Source organism: Oncorhynchus nerka, linkage group LG9b (assembly GCF_034236695.1).
Source record: "Oncorhynchus nerka isolate Pitt River linkage group LG9b, Oner_Uvic_2.0, whole genome shotgun sequence".
Taxonomy (NCBI): Eukaryota; Metazoa; Chordata; class Actinopteri; order Salmoniformes; family Salmonidae; genus Oncorhynchus; species Oncorhynchus nerka.
Window position 1 is genome coordinate 53,443,104 of NC_088424.1, and position 24,000 is coordinate 53,467,103.

The following is a 24,000-nucleotide window of genomic DNA, read 5'->3' on the forward strand; positions in this document are numbered from 1 at the left end:
AACAGTCTTTTAATGTCCAAACAGGGAAAACATAAATCCTCAATCTTTACAGGAGATGTCCAAACAGGGAAAAACATAAATCCTCTATCTTTTGCAGGAGAGTCCTCCTTCTAGTAGTAGAGGAGAATTGCAGGGCTAGCGGCAACAGACTGCAGGTCCCTCAGGGTAGGCGCGGGCCCGTAGAGGACAGAGACACCTGCTCACACGCAGCATCTAATAAAGAGGCAGATTACGACAGGACGGGACAAGGCAAAGCAAACAAGAATCCGACAAGGACAGAAGCAGAAACAGAGAGAGAAATAGAGACTTAATCAGAGGGCAAAAGAGGGGACAGGTGTGAGAGAGTAAACGAGGTCGTTAGGGAGAATGAGGAACAGCTGGGAGCAGGAACGGAAGGATAGAGAGAGAGAGAGTAACCAAAAACGACCAGCAGGGGGAAACGAAGAGAAGAGAAAGCACAGGGACAAGACATAACATGACAGTACCCCCATTCTCACCGAGCGCTCCTGGCGCACTCGAGAGGAAACCTGGCATGCAACGGAGGAAATCCCGATCAGCGAACGGTCCAGCACGCCCCGGAGATGGAACCCAACTCCTTTCTCAGGACCGTAACCCTCCCAATCCACTAGGTACTGATGACCACGGCCCCGAGGACGCATGTCCATAATCTTCCGGACCCTGTAGATAGGTGCGCCCTCGACAAGGACGGGGGGAGACGAACGGGGCCAAGAAAGGCTTGACACAGGAGACATGGAAGACCGGGTGGACGCGACAAGATGTCGCGGAAGAAAGTCGCACTGCGACAGGATTAACGACCTGAAAAATACGGAACGGACCAATGAACCGCGGGTCAACTTGCGAGAAGCTGTCATAAGGGGAAGGTTACGAGTGGAGAGCCATACTCTCTGACCGCGACAATACCTAGGACTCTTAGTCCCACGCTTATTAGCGGCTCTCACAGTCTGCGCCCTATAACGGCAAAGTGCAGACCTGACCCTCTTCCAGGTGCGCTCACAACGTTGGACAAAAGCCTGAGCGGAGGGGACGCTGGACTCGGCGAGCTGGGACGAACAGAGGAGGTTGGCAAATCGAGGCTACTCTGAAAAGGAGATAGCCCGGTCGCAGACGAAGGAAGCGGTTGTGAGCGTATTCTGCCCAGGGAGCTGTTCTGCCCAAGACGCAGGGTTTCGAAAGAAAGACTGCGTAAGATGCGACCAATCGTCTGATTGGCCCGTTCTGCAGACCGTTAGACTGGGGGTGAAAACCGAAGAGAGACTGACGGAAGCCCCAATCAAACGCAAAACTCCCTCCAAAATTGAGACGTGAATTGCGGACCCCCTGTCCGAAAGCGCCTGACGGAAGGCCATGAATTCTGAAAACATTCTCAATGATGATTTGTGCCGTCTCTTTAGCAGAAGGGAGCTTAGCGAGGGGAATAAAATGAGCCGCCTTAGAGAACCTATCGACAAACCGTTAGAATAACAGTCTTCCCGCTGACGAAGGAAGACCGGTAATAAAGTCTAAGGCGATGTGAGACCACGGTCGAGAGGGAATGGAAAGCGGTCTGAACCGGCCAGCAGGAGGAGAGTTACCGGACTTAGTCTGCGCGCAGTCCGAACAAGCAGCCACGAAACGACGCGTGTCACGCTCCTGAGTGGGCCACCAGAAACGCTGGCGAATAGAAGCAAGCGTACCTCAACGCCGGGATGGCCGGCTAACTTTGGCAGAGTGAGCCCACTGAAGAACGGCCAGACGCAGTAGGGAACGGGAACGAAAGAAGGTTCCTAGGACAAGCGCGGCGGCGACGGAGTGTGAGTGAGTGCTTGCTTTACCTGCCTCAATTCCCCAGACAGTCAACCCGACAACACGCCCCTCAGGGAGAATCCCCTCGGGTCGGTGGAGGCTACTGAAGAACTGAAGAGACGGACAAAGCATCAGGCTTGGTGTTCTTTGAGCCCGGACGATAAGAATAACGAACTCAAACGAGCGAAAAACAGCGCCAACGGAGCCTGACGCGCATTAAGTCGTTTGGCAGAACGGATGTACTCAAGGTTCTTATGGTCAGTCCAAACGACAAAAGGAACGGTCGCTTCTCCAACCACTGTCGCCATTCGCCTAGGGCTAAGCGGATGGCGAGCAGTTCGTGGTTTCCCACATCATAGCTTACGTTCCTGACGGCGACAGGCGATGAGAAAATACGCCGCAAGGATGGACCTTATCGCCAGATTGGGAGCGCTGGACAGAATGGCTCTCACGCCCACCTCTGACGCGTCAACCTCGACAATGAACTGTCTAGAGACGTCCAGGTGTAACAAGGATAGGAGCGGATGTAAAACGCTTCTTGAGGAGATCAAAAGCTCCCTGGGCTGAAACGGACCACTTAAAGCACGTCTTGACAGAAGTAAGGGCTGTGAGAGGAGCTGCCACCTGACCGAAATTACGTAATGAAACGACTATAGAAATTCGCGAAACCAGAAAACGCTGCAGCTCGACACGTGACTTAGGACGGGCCAATCACTGACAGCTTGGACCTTAGCGGGAATCCATCTGAATGCCTTCAGCGGAAATAACAGAACCGAGAGATGTGACGGAAGAGACATGAAAAGCGCACTTCTCAGCCTTCACATAAAGACAATTCTCTAAAAGGCGCTGGAGGACACGTCCAACGTGCTGAACATGAATCTGGAGTGACGGTGAAAAATCAGGATATCGTCAAGGTAAACGAAAACAAAGATGTTCAGCATGTCTCTCAGTACATCATTCACTAATGCCTGAAAGACAGCTGGAGCGTTAGCGAGACCGAACGGCAGAACCCGGTATTCAAAGTGCCCTAACGGAGTGTTAAACGCCGTTTTCCACTCGGTCCCCCTCCCTGATGCGCACGAGATGGTAAGCGTTACGAAGGTCCAACTTAGTGAAAACCTGGCTCCCTGCAGGATCTCTAAGGCTGAAGACATAAGGGGAAGCGGATAACGATTCTTAACCGTTATGTCATTCAGCCCTCGATAATCCACGAGGGGCGCAGGGTCCCGTCCCTTTTTCTTAACAAAAAACCCGCTCCGGCGGGGAGAGGAGGAAGGGACTACGGTACCGGCGTCGAGAGCTACAGACAAATAATCTTCGAGAGCCTTACGTTCGGGAGCCGACAGAGAGTATAGTCTACCCCGGGGGGAGTGGTACCCGGAAGGAGATCTATACTACAATCATACGACCGGTGAGGAGGAAGGAAGGTGGCCCTGGACCACTGGAAGACCGTGCGCAGATCATGATATTCCTCCGGCACCCTGTCAAATCACCAGGCCTCCTGTGAAGAGGGGGCAGAAGAAACAGGAGGGATAGCAGACATTAAACATTTCACATGACAAGAGACGTTCCAGGAGAGGATAGAATTACTTGACCAATTAATAGAAGGATTATGACACACTAGCCAGGGATGGCCCAAAACAACAGGTGTAAAAGGTGAACGAAAAATCAAAAGAAATGGTTTCGCTATGATTACCAGAGACAGTGAGGGTTAAAGGTAGCGTTTCACGCTGAATACTGGGGAGAGGACTACCATCCAAGGCGAACATGGCCGTGGGCTCCCTAACTGTCTGAGAGGAATGTCATGTTCCCGAGCCCAGGCTTCGTCCATAAAACAGCCCTCCGCCCCAGAGTCTATCAAGGCACTGCAGGAAGCTGCTCGAACCGGTCCAGCGTAGATGGACCGACAAGGTAGTACAGGATCTTGAAGGAGAGACCTGAGTAGTAGCGCCACCAGTAGCCCTCCGCTTACTGATGAGCTCTGGCTTTTACTGGACATGAAATGACAAAATTACCAGCGGAACCGCACAGAGACAGAGGCGGTTGGTGATTCTCCGTTCCCCTCTCCTTAGTCGAGATGCGAATACCCCCAGCTGCATGGGCTCAGCACCTGAGCCACTGGAGGAAGATGGTAGTGATGCGGGAGAGGGGGAACGGATAACGCGAGCTCTCTTCCACGAGCTCGGTGACGAAGATCTACCCGTCGTTCTATACGAATAGCGAGTTCAATCAAAGAATCCACGCTGGAAGGAAACTCCCGGGAGAGAATCTCATCCTTTACCTCCCACGTGGAGACCCTCCAGAAAACGAGCGAGCAACGCCCGGCTCGTTCCAGTCACTGGAGGCAGCAAGAGTGCGAAACTCTATAGAGTAGTCCGTTATGGATCGATTCCCTGACATAGGAAGACAAGGCCCTGGGAAGCTTCTTTCCCAAAACTGAACGATCAAAAACCCGTATCATCTCCTCCTTAAAGTTCTGATACTGGTTAGTACACTCAGCCCTTGCCTCCCAGATTGCCGTGCCCCACTCACGAGCCCGTCCAGTAAGGAGAGATATGACATAGGCGATACGAGCTGTACCCCTGAGTACGTGTTGGGCTGGAGAGAGAACACAATATCACACTGGGTGAGGAACGAGCGGCATTCAGTGGGCTCCCAGAGTAACACGGTGGGTTATTAATTCTGGGCTCCGGAGACTCGGAAGCCCTGGAAGTAGCCGGTGGATCGAGGCGGAGATTGTGAATATGTTTCGAGAGGTCGGAGACTTGGGCGGCCAGGGTCTCAACGGCATGTCGAGCAGCAGACAATTCCTGCTCGTGTCTGCCTAGCATCGCTCCCTGGATCTCGACGGCTGAGTAGAGAGGATCCAAGTCGCTGGGTCCATTCTTGGTCGGATTCTTCTGTTATGCAGGTGAGTGAGGACCCAACAGCTATTCAACAGAAACAGTCTTTTAATGTCCAAACAGGGAAAACATAAATCCTCAATCGTTACAGGAGATGTCCAAACAGGGAAAACATAAATCCTCTATCTTTGCAGGAGAGTCCTCCTTCTAGTAGTAGAGGAGAATTGCAGGGCTAGCGGCAACAGACTGCAGGTCCTCAGGGTAGGCGCGGGCCGAGAGGACAGAGACACCTGCTCACACGCAGCATCTAATAAAGAGGCAGATTACGACAGGACGGGGACAAGGGCAAAGCAAACAAGAATCCGACAAGGACAGAAGCAGAAACAGAGAGAGAAATAGAGACTTAATCAGAGGGCAAAAGAGGGGACAGGTGTGAGAGAGTAAACGAGGTCGTTAGGAGAATGAGGAACAGCTGGGAGCAGGAACGGAACGATAGAGAGAGAGAGAGTAACCTAAAACGACCAGCAGGGGGAAACGAAGAGAAGAGAAAGCACAGGGACAAGACATAACATGACATAATATATATATATATATATATATGTATAACTCTACCTATCCCATATATATATATATATATAATATATATGTATACCTCTACCTATCCCATATATATATATATAATATATATGTATACCTCTACCTATCCCATATATATATATATATAATATATATGTATAACTCTACCTATCCCATATATATATATATATATATATATATGTATACCTCTACCTATCCCATATATATATATATAATATATATGTATAACTCTACCTATCCCATATATATATATATAATATATATGTATAACTCTACCTATCCCATATATATATATATAATATATATGTATAACTCTACCTATCCCATATATATATATATAATATATATGTATAACTCTACCTATCCCATATATATATATAACTACATGTCCCATATATACAGCTCTGGAAAAAATTAAGAGACCACTTCAAAATTATCAGTTTCTCTGGTTTTACTGTTTATAGGTATGTGTTTGGATAAAATTAACATTTTTGTTTTATTCGCAGAGAATGACAGCTGGTCAAAATAACTAAAAAGATGCAGTGTTGTCAGACCTCAAATAATGCAAAGAGAATAAGTTCCTATTCATTTTTAAACAACACAATACTAATATTTTAACTTAAGAAGAGTTCAGAAAAAAAATATTGGCCTGGAAAAAACCCTGCCTTTCAAATCACAGCTTTCATGTCTTGGCCTGCTCTCCACCAATCACAGCTTTCATGCGTCTTGGTTCTCCACCAATCACAGCTTTCATGTGTCTTGGCCTGTTCTCCACCAATCACAGCTTTCATGTGTCTTGGCCTGTTCTCCACCAATCACAGCTTTCATGTGTCTTGGCCTGCTCTCCACCAATCACAGCTTTCATGTGTCTTGGCCTGTTCTCCACCAATCACAGCTTTCATGTGTCTTGGCCTGCTCTCCACCAATCACAGCTTTCATGTGTCTTGCCTGTTCTCCACCAATCACAGCTTTCATCACAGCTCTTGTCCTGCTCTCCACCAATCACAGCTTTCATGCATGTGTCTTGGCCTGCTCTCCACCAATCACAGCTTTCATGCGTCTTGGCCTGCTCTCCACCAATCACAGCTTTCATGCGTCTTGGCCTGTTCTCCACCAATCACAGCTTTCATGCGTCTTGGCCTGCTCTCCACCAATCACAGCTTTCATGCGTCTTGGCCTGTTCTCCACCAATCACAGCTTTCATGCGTCTTGGCCTGTTCTCCACCAATCACAGCTTTCATGTGTCTTGGCCTGCTCTCCACCAATCACAGCTTTCATGTGTCTTGGCCTGCTCTCCACCAATCACAGCCATGCTTGGTCTTGGCCTGCTCTCCACCAATCACAGCTTTCATGCGTCTTGGCCTGCTCTCCACCAATCACAGCTTTCATGCGTCTTGGCCTGCTCTCCACCAATCACAGCTTTCATGCCTTGGCCTGCTCTCCACCAATCACAGCTTTCATGCCTTGGCCTGCTCTCCACCAATCACAGCTTTCATGCTCTTGGCCTCTCCACCAATCACAGCTTTCATGCGTCTTGGCCTGCTCTCCACCAGTCTTTCACATTGATGTTGGGTGACTTTATGCCACTCTTGGCACAAACATTCAAGCAGCTCAGCTTTGTTGATGGCTTGTGACCATCCGTCTTCCTCTTGATCACATTCCAGAGGTTTTCCAACGGGGTTCAGGTCTGGAGATTGGGCTGGCCATGATAGGGTCTTGATCTGGTGGTTTTCAATGGGGTTCAGGTCTGGAGATTGGGCTGGCCATGACAGGGTCTTGATCTGGTGGTCCTCCATCCACACCTTGATTGTCCTGCCTGTGTGGCATGGAATAGCCTTCAGTTCTCAGAACAAGAATAGACTGACGAGTTTCAGAAGAAAGGTCTTTGTTTCTGGCCATTTTGAGCCAGTAATCGAAGCCACAAATGCTGATGCTCCAGATACTCAACTAGTCTTCTTTAATCAGAAAAACAGTTTTCAGCTGTGCTAACATAATTGCAAAAGGGTTTTCTAATGATCAATTAGCCTTTTAAAATGATAAACTTGGATTAGCTAACACAACGTGCCATTGGAACACAGGAGTGATGGTTGCTGATAATGAGCCTCTGTACACCTATGTAGATATTCCATAAAAAATCTTCAGTTTCCAGCTACAATAGTCATTTACAACATTAACAATGTCTACACTGTATTTCTGATCAATTTGATGTTATTTTAATGGACAAAAAATGTAATTTTCTTTCAAAAACAAGGAATTTTTTTAAGTGATATACTCAGTCGTGGCCGAAAGTTTTGAGAATGACACAAATATACATTTTCACAAAGTCTGCTGCCTCAGTTTGTATGATGGCAATTTGCATATACTCCAGAATGTTATTAAAAGTGATCAAATGAATTGCCATTAATTGCAAAGTCCTCTTGCCATGCAAATTAATTCAATCCCCCAAAAACATTTCCACTGCATTTCAACCCTGCCACAAAAGGACCAGCTGACATCATGTCAGTGATTCTCTCGTTAACACAGGGTGCGTGTTGATGAGGACAAGGCTGGAGATCATTCTGTCATGCTGATTGAGTTTGAATAACAGACTGGAAGCTTCAAAAGGAGGGTGGTGCTTGGAATCATTGTTCTTCCTCTGTCAACCATGGTTACCTGCAAGGAAACATAGCTTTGCACAAAAACGGCTTCACAGGCAAGGATATTGCTGCCAGTAAGATTGCACCTAAATCAACCATTTATTGGATCATCAAGAACTTCAAGGAGAGCGGTTCAATTGTTGTGAAGGCTTCAGGGCGCCCAAGAAAGTCCAGCAAGCGCCAGGACCGGCTCCTAAAGTTGATTCAGCTGCGGGATTGGGGCACCACAAGTACAGAGCTTGCTCAGGAATGGCAGCAGGCAGGTGTGAGTGCATCTACATGCACAGTGAGGCAAAGACTTTTGGAGGATGACCTAGTGGGCAGCAAAGAAGGGCAGCAAAGAAGCCACTTCTCTCCAGGAAAACATCAGGGACAGACTGATATTCTGCAAAAGGTACAGGGATTGGACTGCTGAGGACTGGGGTAAAGTCATTTTCTCTGAATCCCCTTTCCGATTGTTTGGGGCTTCCGGGAAAAAGCTTGTCCGGAGAAGACAAGGTGAGCGCTACCATCAGTCCTGTGTCATGCCAACAGTAAAGCATCCTGAGACCATTCATGTGTGGGGTTGCTTCTCAGCCAAGGGAGTGGGCTCACTCACAATGTTGCCTAAGAACACAGCAATGAATAAAGAATGGTACCAACACATCCTCCGAGATCAACTTCTCCCAACCATCCAGGAACAGTTTGGTGACAAACAATGCCTTTTCCAGCATGATGGAGCACCTCGCCATAAGGTAAAAGTGATAACTAAGTGGTTCGGGGAACAAAACATCACAATTTTGGGTCCATGGCCAGGAAACTCCCCAGACCTTAATCCCATTGAGAATGTGTGGTCAATCCTCAAGAGGCAGGTGGACAAACAAAAACCCACAAATTCTGACAAACTCCAAGCATTGATTATGCAAGAATGGGCTGCCATCAGTCAGGGTGTGGCCCAGAAGTTAATTGACAGCATGCCAGGGCGGATTGCAGAGGTCTTGAAAAAGAAGGGTCAACACTGCAAATGTTGACTCTTTGCATCAACTTCATGTAATTGTCAATAAAAGCCTTTGACACTTATGAAATGCTTGTAATTATACTTCAGTATTCCATAGTAACATCTGACAAAAATATCTAAAGACACTGAAGCAGTAAACTTTCTGAAAATGTATACTTGTGTCATGCTCAAAACTTTTGGCCACGACTGTAGGCTATTATATATATACTGTACAGTTGAAGTCGGAACTTGATTTTCAACCACTCCACAGATTTCTTGTTAACAAACTATAGTTTTGGCAAGTCGGTTAGGACATCTACTTTGTGTATGACACAAGTAATTTTCCAACAATTGTTTACGGACAGATTATTTCACTTATAATTCACTGTATCACAATTCCAGTGGGTCAGAAGTTTACATACACTAAGTTGACTGTGCCTTTAAACAGCTTGGAAAATTCCAGGAAATTATGTCATGGCTTTAGAAGCTTCTGATTAACTTCATTTGAGTCAATATGATGTGTACCTGTGGATGTATTTCAAGGCCTACTTTCAAACTCAGTGCCTCTTTGATTGACATCATGGGAAAATCAAAAGAAATCAGCCAAGACCTCAGAAAAAAGATTGTGGACCTCCACAAGTCTGATTCATCCTTGGAAGCAATTTCCAAATGCCTGAAGGTACCACATTCATCTATACAAACAATAGTACGCAAGTATAAATACCATGGGACCACGTAGCCGTCATACCGCTCAGGAAGGAAACGCATTCTGTCTCCTAGAGATGAACGTACTTTGGTGCAAAAGGTACAAATCAATCCCAGAACAACAGCAAAGGACCTTGTGAAGATGCTGGAGGAAACGGGTACAAAAGTATCTATATCCACAGTAAAACGAGTCCTGTATCGACATAACCTGAAAGGCCGCTCAGCAAGTAAGAAGCCACTGCTCCAAAACCGCCATAAAAAGCCAGACTACGTTTTGCAGCTGCACATGGAGACAAAGATCATGTCCTCTGGTCTGATGAAACAAAAATAGAACTGTTTGGCCATAATGACCATTGTTATGTTTGGAGGAAAAGGGGGAGGCTTGCAAGCCGTGCATGGGGGTGGCAGCATCATGTTGTGGGGGTGCTTTGCTGCAGGAAGGACTGGTGCACTTCACAAAATAGATTGCATCATGAGGAAAGAAAATTATGTGGATATATTGAAGCAACATCTCAAGACATCAGTTAAAGCTTGGTCGCAAATGGGTCTTCCAAATGAACAATGACCCCAAGCATACTTCCAAAGTTGTGGGAAAATGGCTTAAGGACTCAACGTCAAGGTATTGGAGTGGCCATCACAAAGCCCTGACCTCAATACCATAGAGAATTTGTGGGCAGAACTGAAAAAGCGTGTGCGAGCAAGGAGGCCTACAAACTTGACTCAGTTACACCAGCTCCGTCAGGAGGAATGGGCCAAAATTCACCCAACTTATTGTGGGAAGCTTGTGAAAGGCTACCTGAAACGTTTGACCCAAGTTAAACATTTTAAAGGCAATGCTACCAAATACTAATTGAGTGTAAAACCTCTGACCCACTGGGAATGTGATGAAAGAAATAAAAGCTGAAATAAATCATTCTCTCTACTATTATTCTGACATTTCACATTCTTAAAATAAAGTGTTGATCCCAACTGACCTAAGACAGGACATTTTTACTAGGATTAAATGTCAGGAATTGTGAAAAACAGAGTTTAAATATATCTGGCTAAGGTGTATGCAAACTTCTGACTTCAACTGTATAACTCTACTTGTCCTATATATATATATATATATATATATATATATATATGTATAACTCTACTTGTCCTATATATATATATATATATATATATATATGTATAACTCTACTTGTCCTATATATATATATATATATATATATGTGTATAACTCTACTTGTCCTATATATAAGAACCTTGGCGTGATCCTGGACAACACCCTGTCGTTCTCAAATAACATCAAGGCGGTGGCCCGTTCCCTGTAGGTTCATGCCTACAACATCCGCAGAGTACGACCCTGCCTCACACAGGAAGCGGCGCAGGTCCTAATCCAGGCACTTGTCATCTCCCGTCTGATTACTGCAACTCGCTGTTGGCTGGGCTCCCTGCCTGTGCCATTAAACCCTACAACTCATCCAGAACGCCGCAGCCCGTCTGGTGTTCAACCTTCCCAAGTTCTCTCACGTCACCCCGCTCCTCCGCTCTCTCCACTGGCTTCCAGTTGAAGCTCGCATCCGCTACAAGACCATGGTGCTTGCCAACGGAGCTGTGAGGGGAACGGCACTCAGTACCTCCAGGCTCTGATCAGGCCCTACACCCAAACAAGGGCACTGCGTTCATCCACCTCTGGCCTGCTCGCCTCCCTACCACTGAGGAAGTACAGTTCCCGCTCAGCCCAGTCAAAACTGTTCGCTGCTCTGGCCCCCAATGGTGGAACAAACTCCCTCACGACGCCAGGACAGCGGAGTCAATCACCACCTTCCGGAGACACCTGAAACCCCACCTCTTTAAGGAATACCTAGGATAGGATAAAGTAATCCTTCTCCCCCCCCTTAAAAGACCTAGATGCACTATTGTAAAGTGGCTGTTCCACTGGAGGTCATAAGGTGAAAGCACCAATTTGTAAGTCGCTCTGGATAAGAGCGTCTGCTAAATGACTTAAATGTAAATGTAAATGTATATATATATATATATCTATATATATATATATATATAACTCTACTTGTCCTATATATATCTATATATATATGTATAACTCTACTTGTCCTATATATATATATATATGGGTGTGTCCAAACTTTTGACTGGTACTGTACATAGAATGAGGCTGTAATGTAACAAAATGTGGAAAAGGTCAAGGGGTCTGAATACTTTCTGAATGCACTGTATTTAAAGTTTCCTATGGTATGACTGGTACATAGAAGGGGTCTGAATACTTTCTGAATGCACTGTATTTAAAGTTTCCTATGGTATGACTGGTACATAGAAGGGTCTGAATACTTTCTGAATGCACTGTATTTAAAGTTTCCTATGGTATGACTGGTACATAGAAGGGGTCTGAATACTTTCTGAATGCACTGTATTTAAAGTTTCTATGGTATGACTGGTACATAGAAGGGTCTGAATACTTTCTGAATGCACTGTATTTAAAGTTTCCTATGGTATGACTGGTACATAGAAGGGGTCTGAATACTTTCTGAATGCACTGTATTTAAAGTTTCCTATGGTATGACTGGTACATAGAAGGGGTCTGAATACTTTCTGAATGCACTGTATTTAAAGTTTCCTATGGTATGACTGGTACATAGAAGGGGTCTGAATACTTTCTGAATGCACTGTATTTAAAGTTTCCTATGGTATGACTGGTACATAGAAGGGGTCTGAATAATTTCTGAATGCACTGTATATAATAATATATTTGTATAACTCAAGTTTTCCCATTGTATAATGCACTGTGGCTTACCTGTGTGTGTGTGTGTGTGTGTGTGTGTGTGTGTGTGTGTGTGTGTGTGTGTGTGTGTGTGTGTGTGTGTGTGTGTGTGTGTGTGTGTGTGTGTGTGTGTGTTCTAGGAACCGCTGGAGGCCCGGGAGTCAATGGAGAACTGGTGAGAACCTCTGAAGCACTACATAATGTCAAACACAATGAGATCTATATACATTGGAGATTAGCTCTGTGTCTGATGGTTTGCTGATCAAATCAAAATCAAATTGTATTTGTCACATGCGCTGAATACAACAGGTGTAGACCTCACAGTGAAATGCTGAATACAACAGGTGTAGTAGACCTTACAGTGAAATGCTGAATACAACAGGTGTAGTAGACCTTACAGTGAAATGCTGAATACAACAGGTGTAGTAGACCTCACAGTGAAATGCTGAATACAACAGGTGTAGTAGACCTCACAGTGAAATGCTGAATGCAACAGGTGTAGTAGACCTCACAGTAAAATGCTGAATACAACAGGTGTAGTAGACCTCACAGTGAAATGCTGAATACAACAGGTGTAGTAGACCTCACAGTGAAATGCTGAATACAACAGGTGTAGTAGACCTTACAGTGAAATGCTGAATACAACAGGTGTAGTAGACCTTACAGTGAAATGCTGAATACAACAGGTGTAGTAGACCTTACAGTGAAATGCTGAATACAACAGGTGTAGTAGACCTCACAGTGAAATGCTGAATACAACAGGTGTAGTAGACCTATACAGTGAAATGCTGAATACAACAGGTGTAGTAGACCTTACAGTGAAATGCTGAATACAACAGGTGTAGTAGACCTTACAGTGAAATGCTGAATACAACAGGTGTAGTAGACCTTACAGTGAAATGCTGAATACAACAGGTCTAGTAGACCTCACAGTGAAATGCTGAATACAACAGGTGTAGTAGACCTTACAGTGAAATGCTGAATACAACAGGTGTAGTAGACCTCACAGTGAAATGCTGAATACAACAGGTGTAGTAGACCTTACAGTGAAATGCTGAATACAACAGGTGTAGTAGACCTCACAGTGAAATGCTGAATACAACAGGTGTAGTAGACCTTACCGTGAAATGCTGAATACAACAGGTGTAGTAGACCTCACAGTGAAATGCTGAATACAACAGGTGTAGTAGACCTCACAGTGAAATGCTGAATACAACAGGTGTAGTAGACCTTACAGTGAAATGCTGAATACAACAGGTGTAGTAGACCTTACAGTGAAATGACCTGTTGTATAGATAGATAGACCTGTATAGCCTGGCATGAAAATGAAACGCAGGAAAAGAAACAATGCCTTTTTTGCGGCATTTTCTAATCATAGTCCTATAAGGTTAGTATCACACCTCATGTAGTCTAGTCCATAGTCCTATAAGGTTAGTATCACACCTCATGTAGTCTAGTCCATAGTCCTGACTATATATAGACTATATTACATGGATTTATTGTGATGGTGTAGACTATATTACATGGATTTATTGTGATGGTGTAGGTAGACTATATTACATGGATTTATTGTGATGGTGTAGACTATATTACATGGATTTATTGTGATGGTGTAGGTAGACTATATTACATGGATTTATTGTGATGGTGTAGGTAGACTATATTACATGGATTTATTGTGATGGTGTAGGTAGACTATATTACATGGATTTATTGTGATGGTGTAGACTATATTACATGGATTTATTGTGATGGTGTAGGTAGACTATATTACATGGATTTATTGTGATGGTGTAGGTAGACTATATTACATGGATTTATTGTGATGGTGTAGACTATATTACATGGATTTAATGTGATGGTGTAGGTAGACTATATTACATGGATTTAATGTGATGGTGTAGGTAGACTATATTACATGGATTTATTGTGATGGTGTAGGTAGACTATATTACATGGATTTATTGTGATGGTGTAGGTAGACTATATTACATGGATTTATTGTGATGGTGTAGGTAGACTATATTACATGGATTTATTGTGATGGTGTAGGTAGACTATATTACATGGATTTATTGTGATGGTGTAGGTAGACTATATTACATGGATTTATTGTGATGGTGTAGACTATATTACATGGATTTATTGTGATGGTGTAGACTATATTACATGGATTTATTGTGATGGTGTAGACTATATTACATGGATTTATTGTGATGGTGTAGGTAGACTATATTACATGGATTTATTGTGATGGTGTAGGTAGACTATATTACATGGATTTATTGTGATGGTGTAGACTATATTACATGGATTTATTGTGATGGTGTAGGTAGACTATATTACATGGATTTATTGTGATGGTGTAGACTATATTACATGGATTTAATGTGATGGTGTAGGTAGACTATATTACATGGATTTATTGTGATGGTGTAGACTATATTACATGGATTTAATGTGATGGTGTAGGTAGACTATATTACATGGATTTATTGTGATGGTGTAGGTAGACTATATTACATGGATTTATTGTGATGGTGTAGGCTACATTACATGGATTTATTGTGATGGTGTAGACTATATTACATGGATTTATTGTGATGGTGTAGGCTACATTACATGGATTTATTGTGATGGTGTAGGCTATATTACATGGATTTATTGTGATGGTGTAGGTAGACTACATTACATGGATTTATTGTGATGGTGTAGACTATATTACATTGATTTATTGTGATGGTGTAGGTAGACTATATTACATGGATTTATTGTGATGGTGTAGACTATATTACATGGATTTATTGTGATGGTGTAGGTAGACTATATTACATGGATTTATTGTGATGGTGTAGGTAGACTATATTACATGGATTTATTGTGATGGTGTAGGTAGACTATATTACATGGATTTATTGTGATGGTGTAGGTAGACTATATTACATGGATTTATTGTGATGGTGTAGACTATATTACATGGATTTATTGTGATGGTGTAGGTAGACTATATTACATGGATTTATTGTGATGGTGTAGGTAGACTATATTACATGGATTTATTGTGATGGTGTAGACTATATTACATGGATTTATTGTGATGGTGTAGACTATATTACATGGATTTAATGTGATGGTGTAGGTAGACTATATTACATGGATTTATTGTGATGGTGTAGACTATATTACATGGATTTAATGTGATGGTGTAGGTAGACTATATTACATGGATTTATTGTGATGGTGTAGACTATATTACATGGATGTATTGTGATGGTGTAGACTATATTACATGGATTTATTGTGATGGTGTAGACTATATTACATGGATTTATTGTGATGGTGTAGACTATATTACATGGATTTATTGTGATGGTGTAGGTAGACTATATTACATGGATTTATTGTGATGGTGTAGGTAGACTATATTACATGGATTTATTGTGATGGTGTAGACTATATTACATGGATTTATTGTGATGGTGTAGACTATATTACATGGATTTATTGTGATGGTGTAGGTAGACTATATTACATGGATTTATTGTGATGGTGTAGACTATATTACATGGATTTATTGTGATGGTGTAGGTAGACTATATTACATGGATTTGTTGTGATGGTGTAGGTAGACTATATTACATGGATTTATTGTGATGGTGTAGACTATATTACATGGATTTATTGTGATGGTGTAGGTAGACTATATTACATGGATTTATTGTGATGGTGTAGACTATATTACATGGATTTATTGTGATGGTGTAGGTAGACTATATTACATGGATTTATTGTGATGGTGTAGACTATATTACATGGATTTATTGTGATGGTGTAGGCTACATTACATGGATTTATTGTGATGGTGTAGGTAGACTATATTACATGGATTTATTGTGATGGTGTAGGTAGACTATATTACATGGATTTATTGTGATGGTGTAGGTAGACTATATTACATGGATTTATTGTGATGGTGTAGACTATATTACATGGATTTATTGTGATGGTGTAGACTATATTACATGGATTTATTGTGATGGTGTAGGTAGACTATATTACATGGATTTATTGTGATGGTGTAGGTAGACTATATTACATGGATTTATTGTGATGGTGTAGGTAGACTATATTACATGGATTTATTGTGATGGTGTAGGTAGACTATATTACATGGATTTATTGTGATGGTGTAGACTATATTACATGGATTTATTGTGATGGTGTAGGCTACATTACATGGATTTATTGTGATGGTGTAGGTAGACTATATTACATGGATTTATTGTGATGGTGTAGGTAGACTATATTACATGGATTTATTGTGATGGTGTAGACTATATTACATGGATTTATTGTGATGGTGTAGGTAGACTATATTACATGGATTTATTGTGATGGTGTAGACTATATTACATGGATTTAATGTGATGGTGTAGGTAGACTATATTACATGGATTTATTGTGATGGTGTAGACTATATTACATGGATTTATTGTGATGGTGTAGGTAGACTATATTACATGGATTTATTGTGATGGTGTAGACTATATTACATGGATTTATTGTGATGGTGTAGGTAGACTATATTACATGGATTTATTGTGATGGTGTAGGTAGACTATATTACATGGATTTATTGTGATGGTGTAGACTATATTACATGGATTTATTGTGATGGTGTAGACTATATTACATGGATTTATTGTGATGGTGTAGGTAGACTATATTACATGGATTTATTGTGATGGTGTAGACTATATTACATGGATTTATTGTGATGGTGTAGGTAGACTATATTACATGGATTTATTGTGATGGTGTAGACTATATTACATGGATTTATTGTGATGGTGTAGGTAGACTATATTACATGGATTTATTGTGATGGTGTAGACTATATTACATGGATTTATTGTGAAGGTGTAGGTAGACTATATTACATGGATTTATTGTGATGGTGTAGGTAGACTATATTACATTGATTTATTGTGATGGTGTAGACTATATTACATGGATTTATTGTGATGGTGTAGGTAGACTATATTACATGGATTTATTGTGATGGTGTAGGTAGACTATATTACATGGATTTATTGTGATGGTGTAGACTATATTACATGGATTTATTGTGATGGTATAGGTAGACTATATTACATGGATTTATTGTGATGGTGTAGACTATATTACATGGATTTATTGTGATGGTGTAGGTAGACTATATTACATGGATTTATTGTGATGGTGTAGGTAGACTATATTACATGGATTTATTGTGATGGTGTAGGTAGACTATATTACATGGATTTATTGTGATGGTGTAGGTAGACTATATTACATGGATTTATTGTGATGGTGTAGACTATATTACATGGATTTATTGTGATGGTGTAGGTAGACTATATTACATGGATTTATTGTGATGGTGTAGGTAGACTATATTACATTGATTTATTGTGATGGTGTAGACTATATTACATGGATTTATTGTGATGGTGTAGGTAGACTATATTACATGGATTTATTGTGATGGTGTAGACTATATTACATGGATTTATTGTGATGGTGTAGGTAGACTATATTACATGGATTTATTGTGATGGTGTAGACTATATTACATGGATTTATTGTGATGGTGTAGACTATATTACATGGATTTATTGTGATGGTGTAGACTATATTACATGGATTTATTGTGATGGTGTAGACTATATTACATGGATTTATTGTGATGGTGTAGGTAGACTATATTACATGGATTTATTGTGATGGTGTAGGTAGACTATATTACATTGATTTATTGTGATGGTGTAGACTATATTACATGGATTTATTGTGATGGTGTAGACTATATTACATGGATTTATTGTGATGGTGTAGGTAGACTATATTACATGGATTTATTGTGATGGTGTAGACTATATTACATGGATTTATTGTGAAGGTGTAGGTAGGCTATATTACATGGATTTATTGTGATGGTGTAGGTAGACTATATTACATGGATTTATTGTGATGGTGTAGACTATATTACATGTTTTTATTGTGATGGTGTAGGTAGACTATATTACATGGATTTATTGTGATGGTGTAGACTATATTACATGGATTTATTGTGATGGTGTAGGTAGACTATATTACATGGATTTATTGTGATGGTGTAGGTAGACTATATTACATGGATTTATTGTGATGGTGTAGACTATATTACATGGATTTATTGTGATGGTGTAGGTAGACTATATTACATGGATTTATTGTGATGGTGTAGGTAGACTATATTACATGGATTTATTGTGATGGTGTAGGTAGACTATATTACATGGATTTATTGTGATGGTGTAGACTATATTACATGGATTTATTGTGATGGTGTAGACTATATTACATGGATTTATTGTGATGGTGTAGGTAGACTATATTACATGGATTTATTGTGATGGTGTAGACTATATTACATGGATTTATTGTGATGGTGTAGGTAGACTATATTACATGGATTTATTGTGATGGTGTAGACTATATTACATGGATTTATTGTGATGGTGTAGGTAGACTATATTACATGGATTTATTGTGATGGTGTAGACTATATTACATGGATTTATTGTGATGGTGTAGACTATATTACATGGATTTATTGTGAAGGTGTAGGTAGACTATATTACATGGATTTATTGTGATGGTGTAGGTAGACTATATTACATGGATTTATTGTGATGGTGTAGACTATATTACATGGATTTATTGTGATGGTGTAGGTAGACTATATTACATGGATTTATTGTGATGGTGTAGGTAGACTATATTACATGGATTTATTGTGATGGTGTAGACTATATTACATGGATTTATTGTGATGGTGTAGACTATATTACAAGGATTTATTGTGATGGTGTAGACTATATTACATGGATTTATTGTGATGGTGTAGACTATATTACATGGATTTATTGTGATGGTGTAGACTATATTATATGGATTTATTGTGATGGTGTAGGTAGACTATATTACATGGATTTATTGTGATGGTGTAGGTAGACTATATTACATGGATTTATTGTGATGGTGTAGACTATATTACATGGATTTATTGTGATGGTGTAGACTATATTACATGGATTTATTGTGATGGTGTAGGTAGACTATATTACATGGATTTATTGTGATGGTGTAGGTAGACTATATTACATGGATTTATTGTGATGGTGTAGGTAGACTATATTACATGGATTTATTGTGATGGTGTAGACTATATTACATGGATTTATTGCGATGGTGTAGACTATATTACATGGATTTATTGTGATGGTGTAGGTAGACTATATTACATGGATTTATTGTGATGGTGTAGGCTATATTACATGGATTTATTGTGATGGTGTAAACTATATTACATGGATTTATTGTGATGGTGTAGACTATATTACATGGATTTATTGTGATGGTGTAGGTAGACTATATTACATGGATTTATTGTGATGGTGTAGGTAGACTATATTACATGGATTTATTGTGATGGTGTAGACTATATTACATGGATTTAATGTGATGGTGTAGGTAGACTATATTACATGGATTTATTGTGATGGTGTAGGTAGACTATATTACATGGATTTATTGTGATGGTGTAGGTAGACTATATTACATGGATTTATTGTGATGGTGTAGGTAGACTATATTACATGGATTTATTGTGATGGTGTAGACTATATTACATGGATTTATTGTGATGGTGTAGACTATATTACATGGATTTATTGTGATGGTGTAGACTATATTACATGGATTTATTGTGAAGGTGTAGGTAGACTATATTACATGGATTTATTGTGATGGTGTAGGTAGACTATATTACATGGATTTATTGTGATGGTGTAGGTAGACTATATTACATGGATTTATTGTGATGGTGTAGGTAGACTATATTACATGGATTTATTGTGATGGTGTAGGTAGACTATATTACATGGATTTATTGTGATGGTGTAGACTATATTACATGGATTTATTGTGATGGTGTAGGCTACATTACATGGATTTATTGTGATGGTGTAGACTATATTACATGGATTTATTGTGATGGTGTAGGTAGACTATATTACATGGATTTATTGTGATGGTGTAGACTATATTACATGGATTTATTGTGATGGTGTAGGTAGACTATATTACATGGATTTATTGTGATGGTGTAGACTATATTACATGTTTTTATTGTGATGGTGTAGGTAGACTATATTACATGGATTTATTGTGATGGTGTAGACTATATTACATGGATTTATTGTGATGGTGTAGGTAGACTATATTACATGGATTTATTGTGATGGTGTAGGTAGACTATATTACATGGATTTATTGTGATGGTGTAGACTATATTACATGGATTTATTGTGATGGTGTAGGTAGACTATATTACATGGATTTATTGTGATGGTGTAGGTAGACTATATTACATGGATTTATTGTGATGGTGTAGGTAGACTATATTACATGGATTTATTGTGATGGTGTAGACTATATTACATGGATTTATTGTGATGGTGTAGACTATATTACATGGATTTATTGTGATGGTGTAGGTAGACTATATTACATGGATTTATTGTGATGGTGTAGACTATATTACATGGATTTATTGTGATGGTGTAGGTAGACTATATTACATGGATTTATTGTGATGGTGTAGACTATATTACATGGATTTATTGTGATGGTGTAGGTAGACTATATTACATGGATTTATTGTGATGGTGTAGACTATATTACATGGATTTATTGTGATGGTGTAGACTATATTACATGGATTTATTGTGAAGGTGTAGGTAGACTATATTACATGGATTTATTGTGATGGTGTAGGTAGACTATATTACATGGATTTATTGTGATGGTGTAGACTATATTACATGGATTTATTGTGATGGTGTAGGTAGACTATATTACATGGATTTATTGTGATGGTGTAGGTAGACTATATTACATGGATTTATTGTGATGGTGTAGACTATATTACATGGATTTATTGTGATGGTGTAGACTATATTACAAGGATTTATTGTGATGGTGTAGACTATATTACATGGATTTATTGTGATGGTGTAGACTATATTACATGGATTTATTGTGATGGTGTAGGTAGACTATATTACATGGATTTATTGTGATGGTGTAGGTAGACTATATTACATGGATTTATTGTGATGGTGTAGGTAGACTATATTACATGGATTTATTGTGATGGTGTAGACTATATTACATGGATTTATTGCGATGGTGTAGACTATATTACATGGATTTATTGTGATGGTGTAGGTAGACTATATTACATGGATTTATTGTGATGGTGTAGGCTATATTACATGGATTTATTGTGATGGTGTAAACTATATTACATGGATTTATTGTGATGGTGTAGACTATATTACATGGATTTATTGTGTTGGTGTAGGTAGACTATATTAAATTGATTTATTGTGATGGTGTAGGTAGACTATATTATATGGATTTATTGTGATGGTGTAGACTATATTACGATGGTGTAGGTAGACTATATTATATGGATTTATTGTGATGGTGTAGGTAGACTATATTATATGGATTTATTGTGATGGTGTAGGTAGACTATATTACATGGATTTATTGTGATGGTGTAGGTAGACTATATTACATGGATTTATTGTGATGGTGTAGACTATATTACATGGATTTATTGTGATGGTGTAGACTATATTACATGGATTTATTGTGATGGTGTAGACTATATTACATGGATTTATTGTGAAGGTGTAGGTAGACTATATTACATGGATTTATTGTGATGGTGTAGGTAGACTATATTACATGGATTTATTGTGATGGTGTAGGTAGACTATATTACATGGATTTATTGTGATGGTGTAGGTAGACTATATTACATGGATTTATTGTGATGGTGTAGGTAGACTATATTACATGGATTTATTGTGATGGTGTAGACTATATTACATGGATTTATTGTGATGGTGTAGGCTACATTACATGGATTTATTGTGATGGTGTAGACTATATTACATGGATTTATTGTGATGGTGTAGGTAGACTATATTACATGGATTTATTGTGATGGTGTAGACTATATTACATGGATTTATTGTGAAGGTGTATATTAAATAGTTTTTTAAAAATGTAAATGTTCCAAAGGTCTGCATCAGTGGAGATGCTAAATGTGTTTATCTTAATCAACCGTCAATTACTGTGAGACCGACAGTTATTTGCTTGACAATCACTGGCTGACAAAATTTTGTGACGGCCACAACCCTACTGACGACCTCCCTATAAGCTGTCTCATCGTCGTTGGTGATCAGGCCTAACATCGCCGTGTCGCCAGCAAACTTAAGGATGGTGTTGAGTCGTGCTTGGCCACGCAGTCGTGGGTGAACAGGGAGTACAGGAGGGGACTACACACACCCTGCGGGGCCACCGTGTTGAGGATCAGCGTGGCGGAGGTGTTGTTGCCTACCCTCACCACCTGGGGGCGGCCCGTTAGGAAGTCAAGAATCCAGTTGCAGAGGGAGGTGTTTAGTCCCAGGGTCCTTATCTTAGTGATGAGCTTTGAGGGCACAATGGTGTTGAACGCTGAGCTGTAGTCAATGAATAGCATTCTCACATAGGTGTTCCTTTTGTCCAGGTGGGAAAGGGCAGTGTGGAGTACAATAGAGATTGCATCATCTGTGGATCTGTTGGGGCAGTATGCAAATTGGAGTGCGTCCAGATTGTTTTGGATGATGGTGTTGATGTGAGCCATGACCAGCCTTTCAAAGCACTTCATGGCTACAGATGTGAGTGCTACAGGGTGGTAGTCATTTTGACAGGTTACTTTGGTGTTCTTGGGTACAGGGACTATGGTGATCTGCTTGAAACATGTAGGTATTACAGACTGGTTGGGGTGTAGTCTAATGTGATGTTGTCTAAGGGTTGTTGTACTGTTGTGTTGTAGGGGAGAAGAGGAGACTTTGGGCCAATGGGGACCCCGGGAACAGACGGAGTTAAAGGAGACAAGGTATGGCACATACACACTCTCTCACACACACACACACACACACACACACACACACACACACACTCACACACTCTCTACCTCCTGGTATTTTGTTGTACGTGTGTGTGTTTGCGTGTTTCAGGGCGAGGCAGGACCCGAGGGGCTGAGAGGACTACCAGGTGAAGTAGGAAACAAAGGAACCAAGGGAGACAACGGACTCCGGGGCCACGCTTGGCTCCCGGTACTTCAGGAGTGGCAGGGAAGAACGTAGGTCACAGATCATAGTCACCAGTCTCACAATGTCTGTGTGGAGGGGGATTCTTGAGTTGTTGGGTTTCTGTGTGTGTGTGTGTGTGTGTGTGTGTGTGTGTGTGTGTGTGTGTGTGTGTGTGTGTGTGTGTGTGTGTGTGTGTGTGTGTGTGTGTGTGTGTGTGTGTGTGTTTGTGTGTGCGCGTGTACATGTTGGTTACACGGTCATGTTACTACGTTATGGTGATAAGGTGGCCATGTACAGTAACCATGGTGATATTGCTATGGTAACCACATTCTGTGTAACAGGGTACCCGTGGCGACCCTGGTGATGCTGGACCCAGAGGAGACCCCGGCCTTCCAGGACTAAAGGTGTGTGGCTATCATCATTGGGTATTTGAGTGTTC

At 40.7% G+C, this 24,000-nt stretch overlaps 1 protein-coding gene across 1 annotated transcript in view; it reads left to right on the top strand.

Moving 5' to 3' along the window:
• The first annotated feature begins 12,252 nt into the window (after positions 1-12,252).
• The window catches only part of LOC135565735 (collagen alpha-2(VI) chain-like), a 37,535-nt gene continuing 25,787 nt past the window's right edge, over positions 12,253-24,000 (top strand). Inside the window, 6 exon segments of the mRNA XM_065013651.1 lie at positions 12,253-12,259; positions 12,465-12,499; positions 23,303-23,365; positions 23,487-23,559; positions 23,562-23,611; positions 23,903-23,965. Of these exon segments, the coding sequence (XP_064869723.1) occupies positions 12,253-12,259; positions 12,465-12,499; positions 23,303-23,365; positions 23,487-23,559; positions 23,562-23,611; positions 23,903-23,965 (291 nt within the window).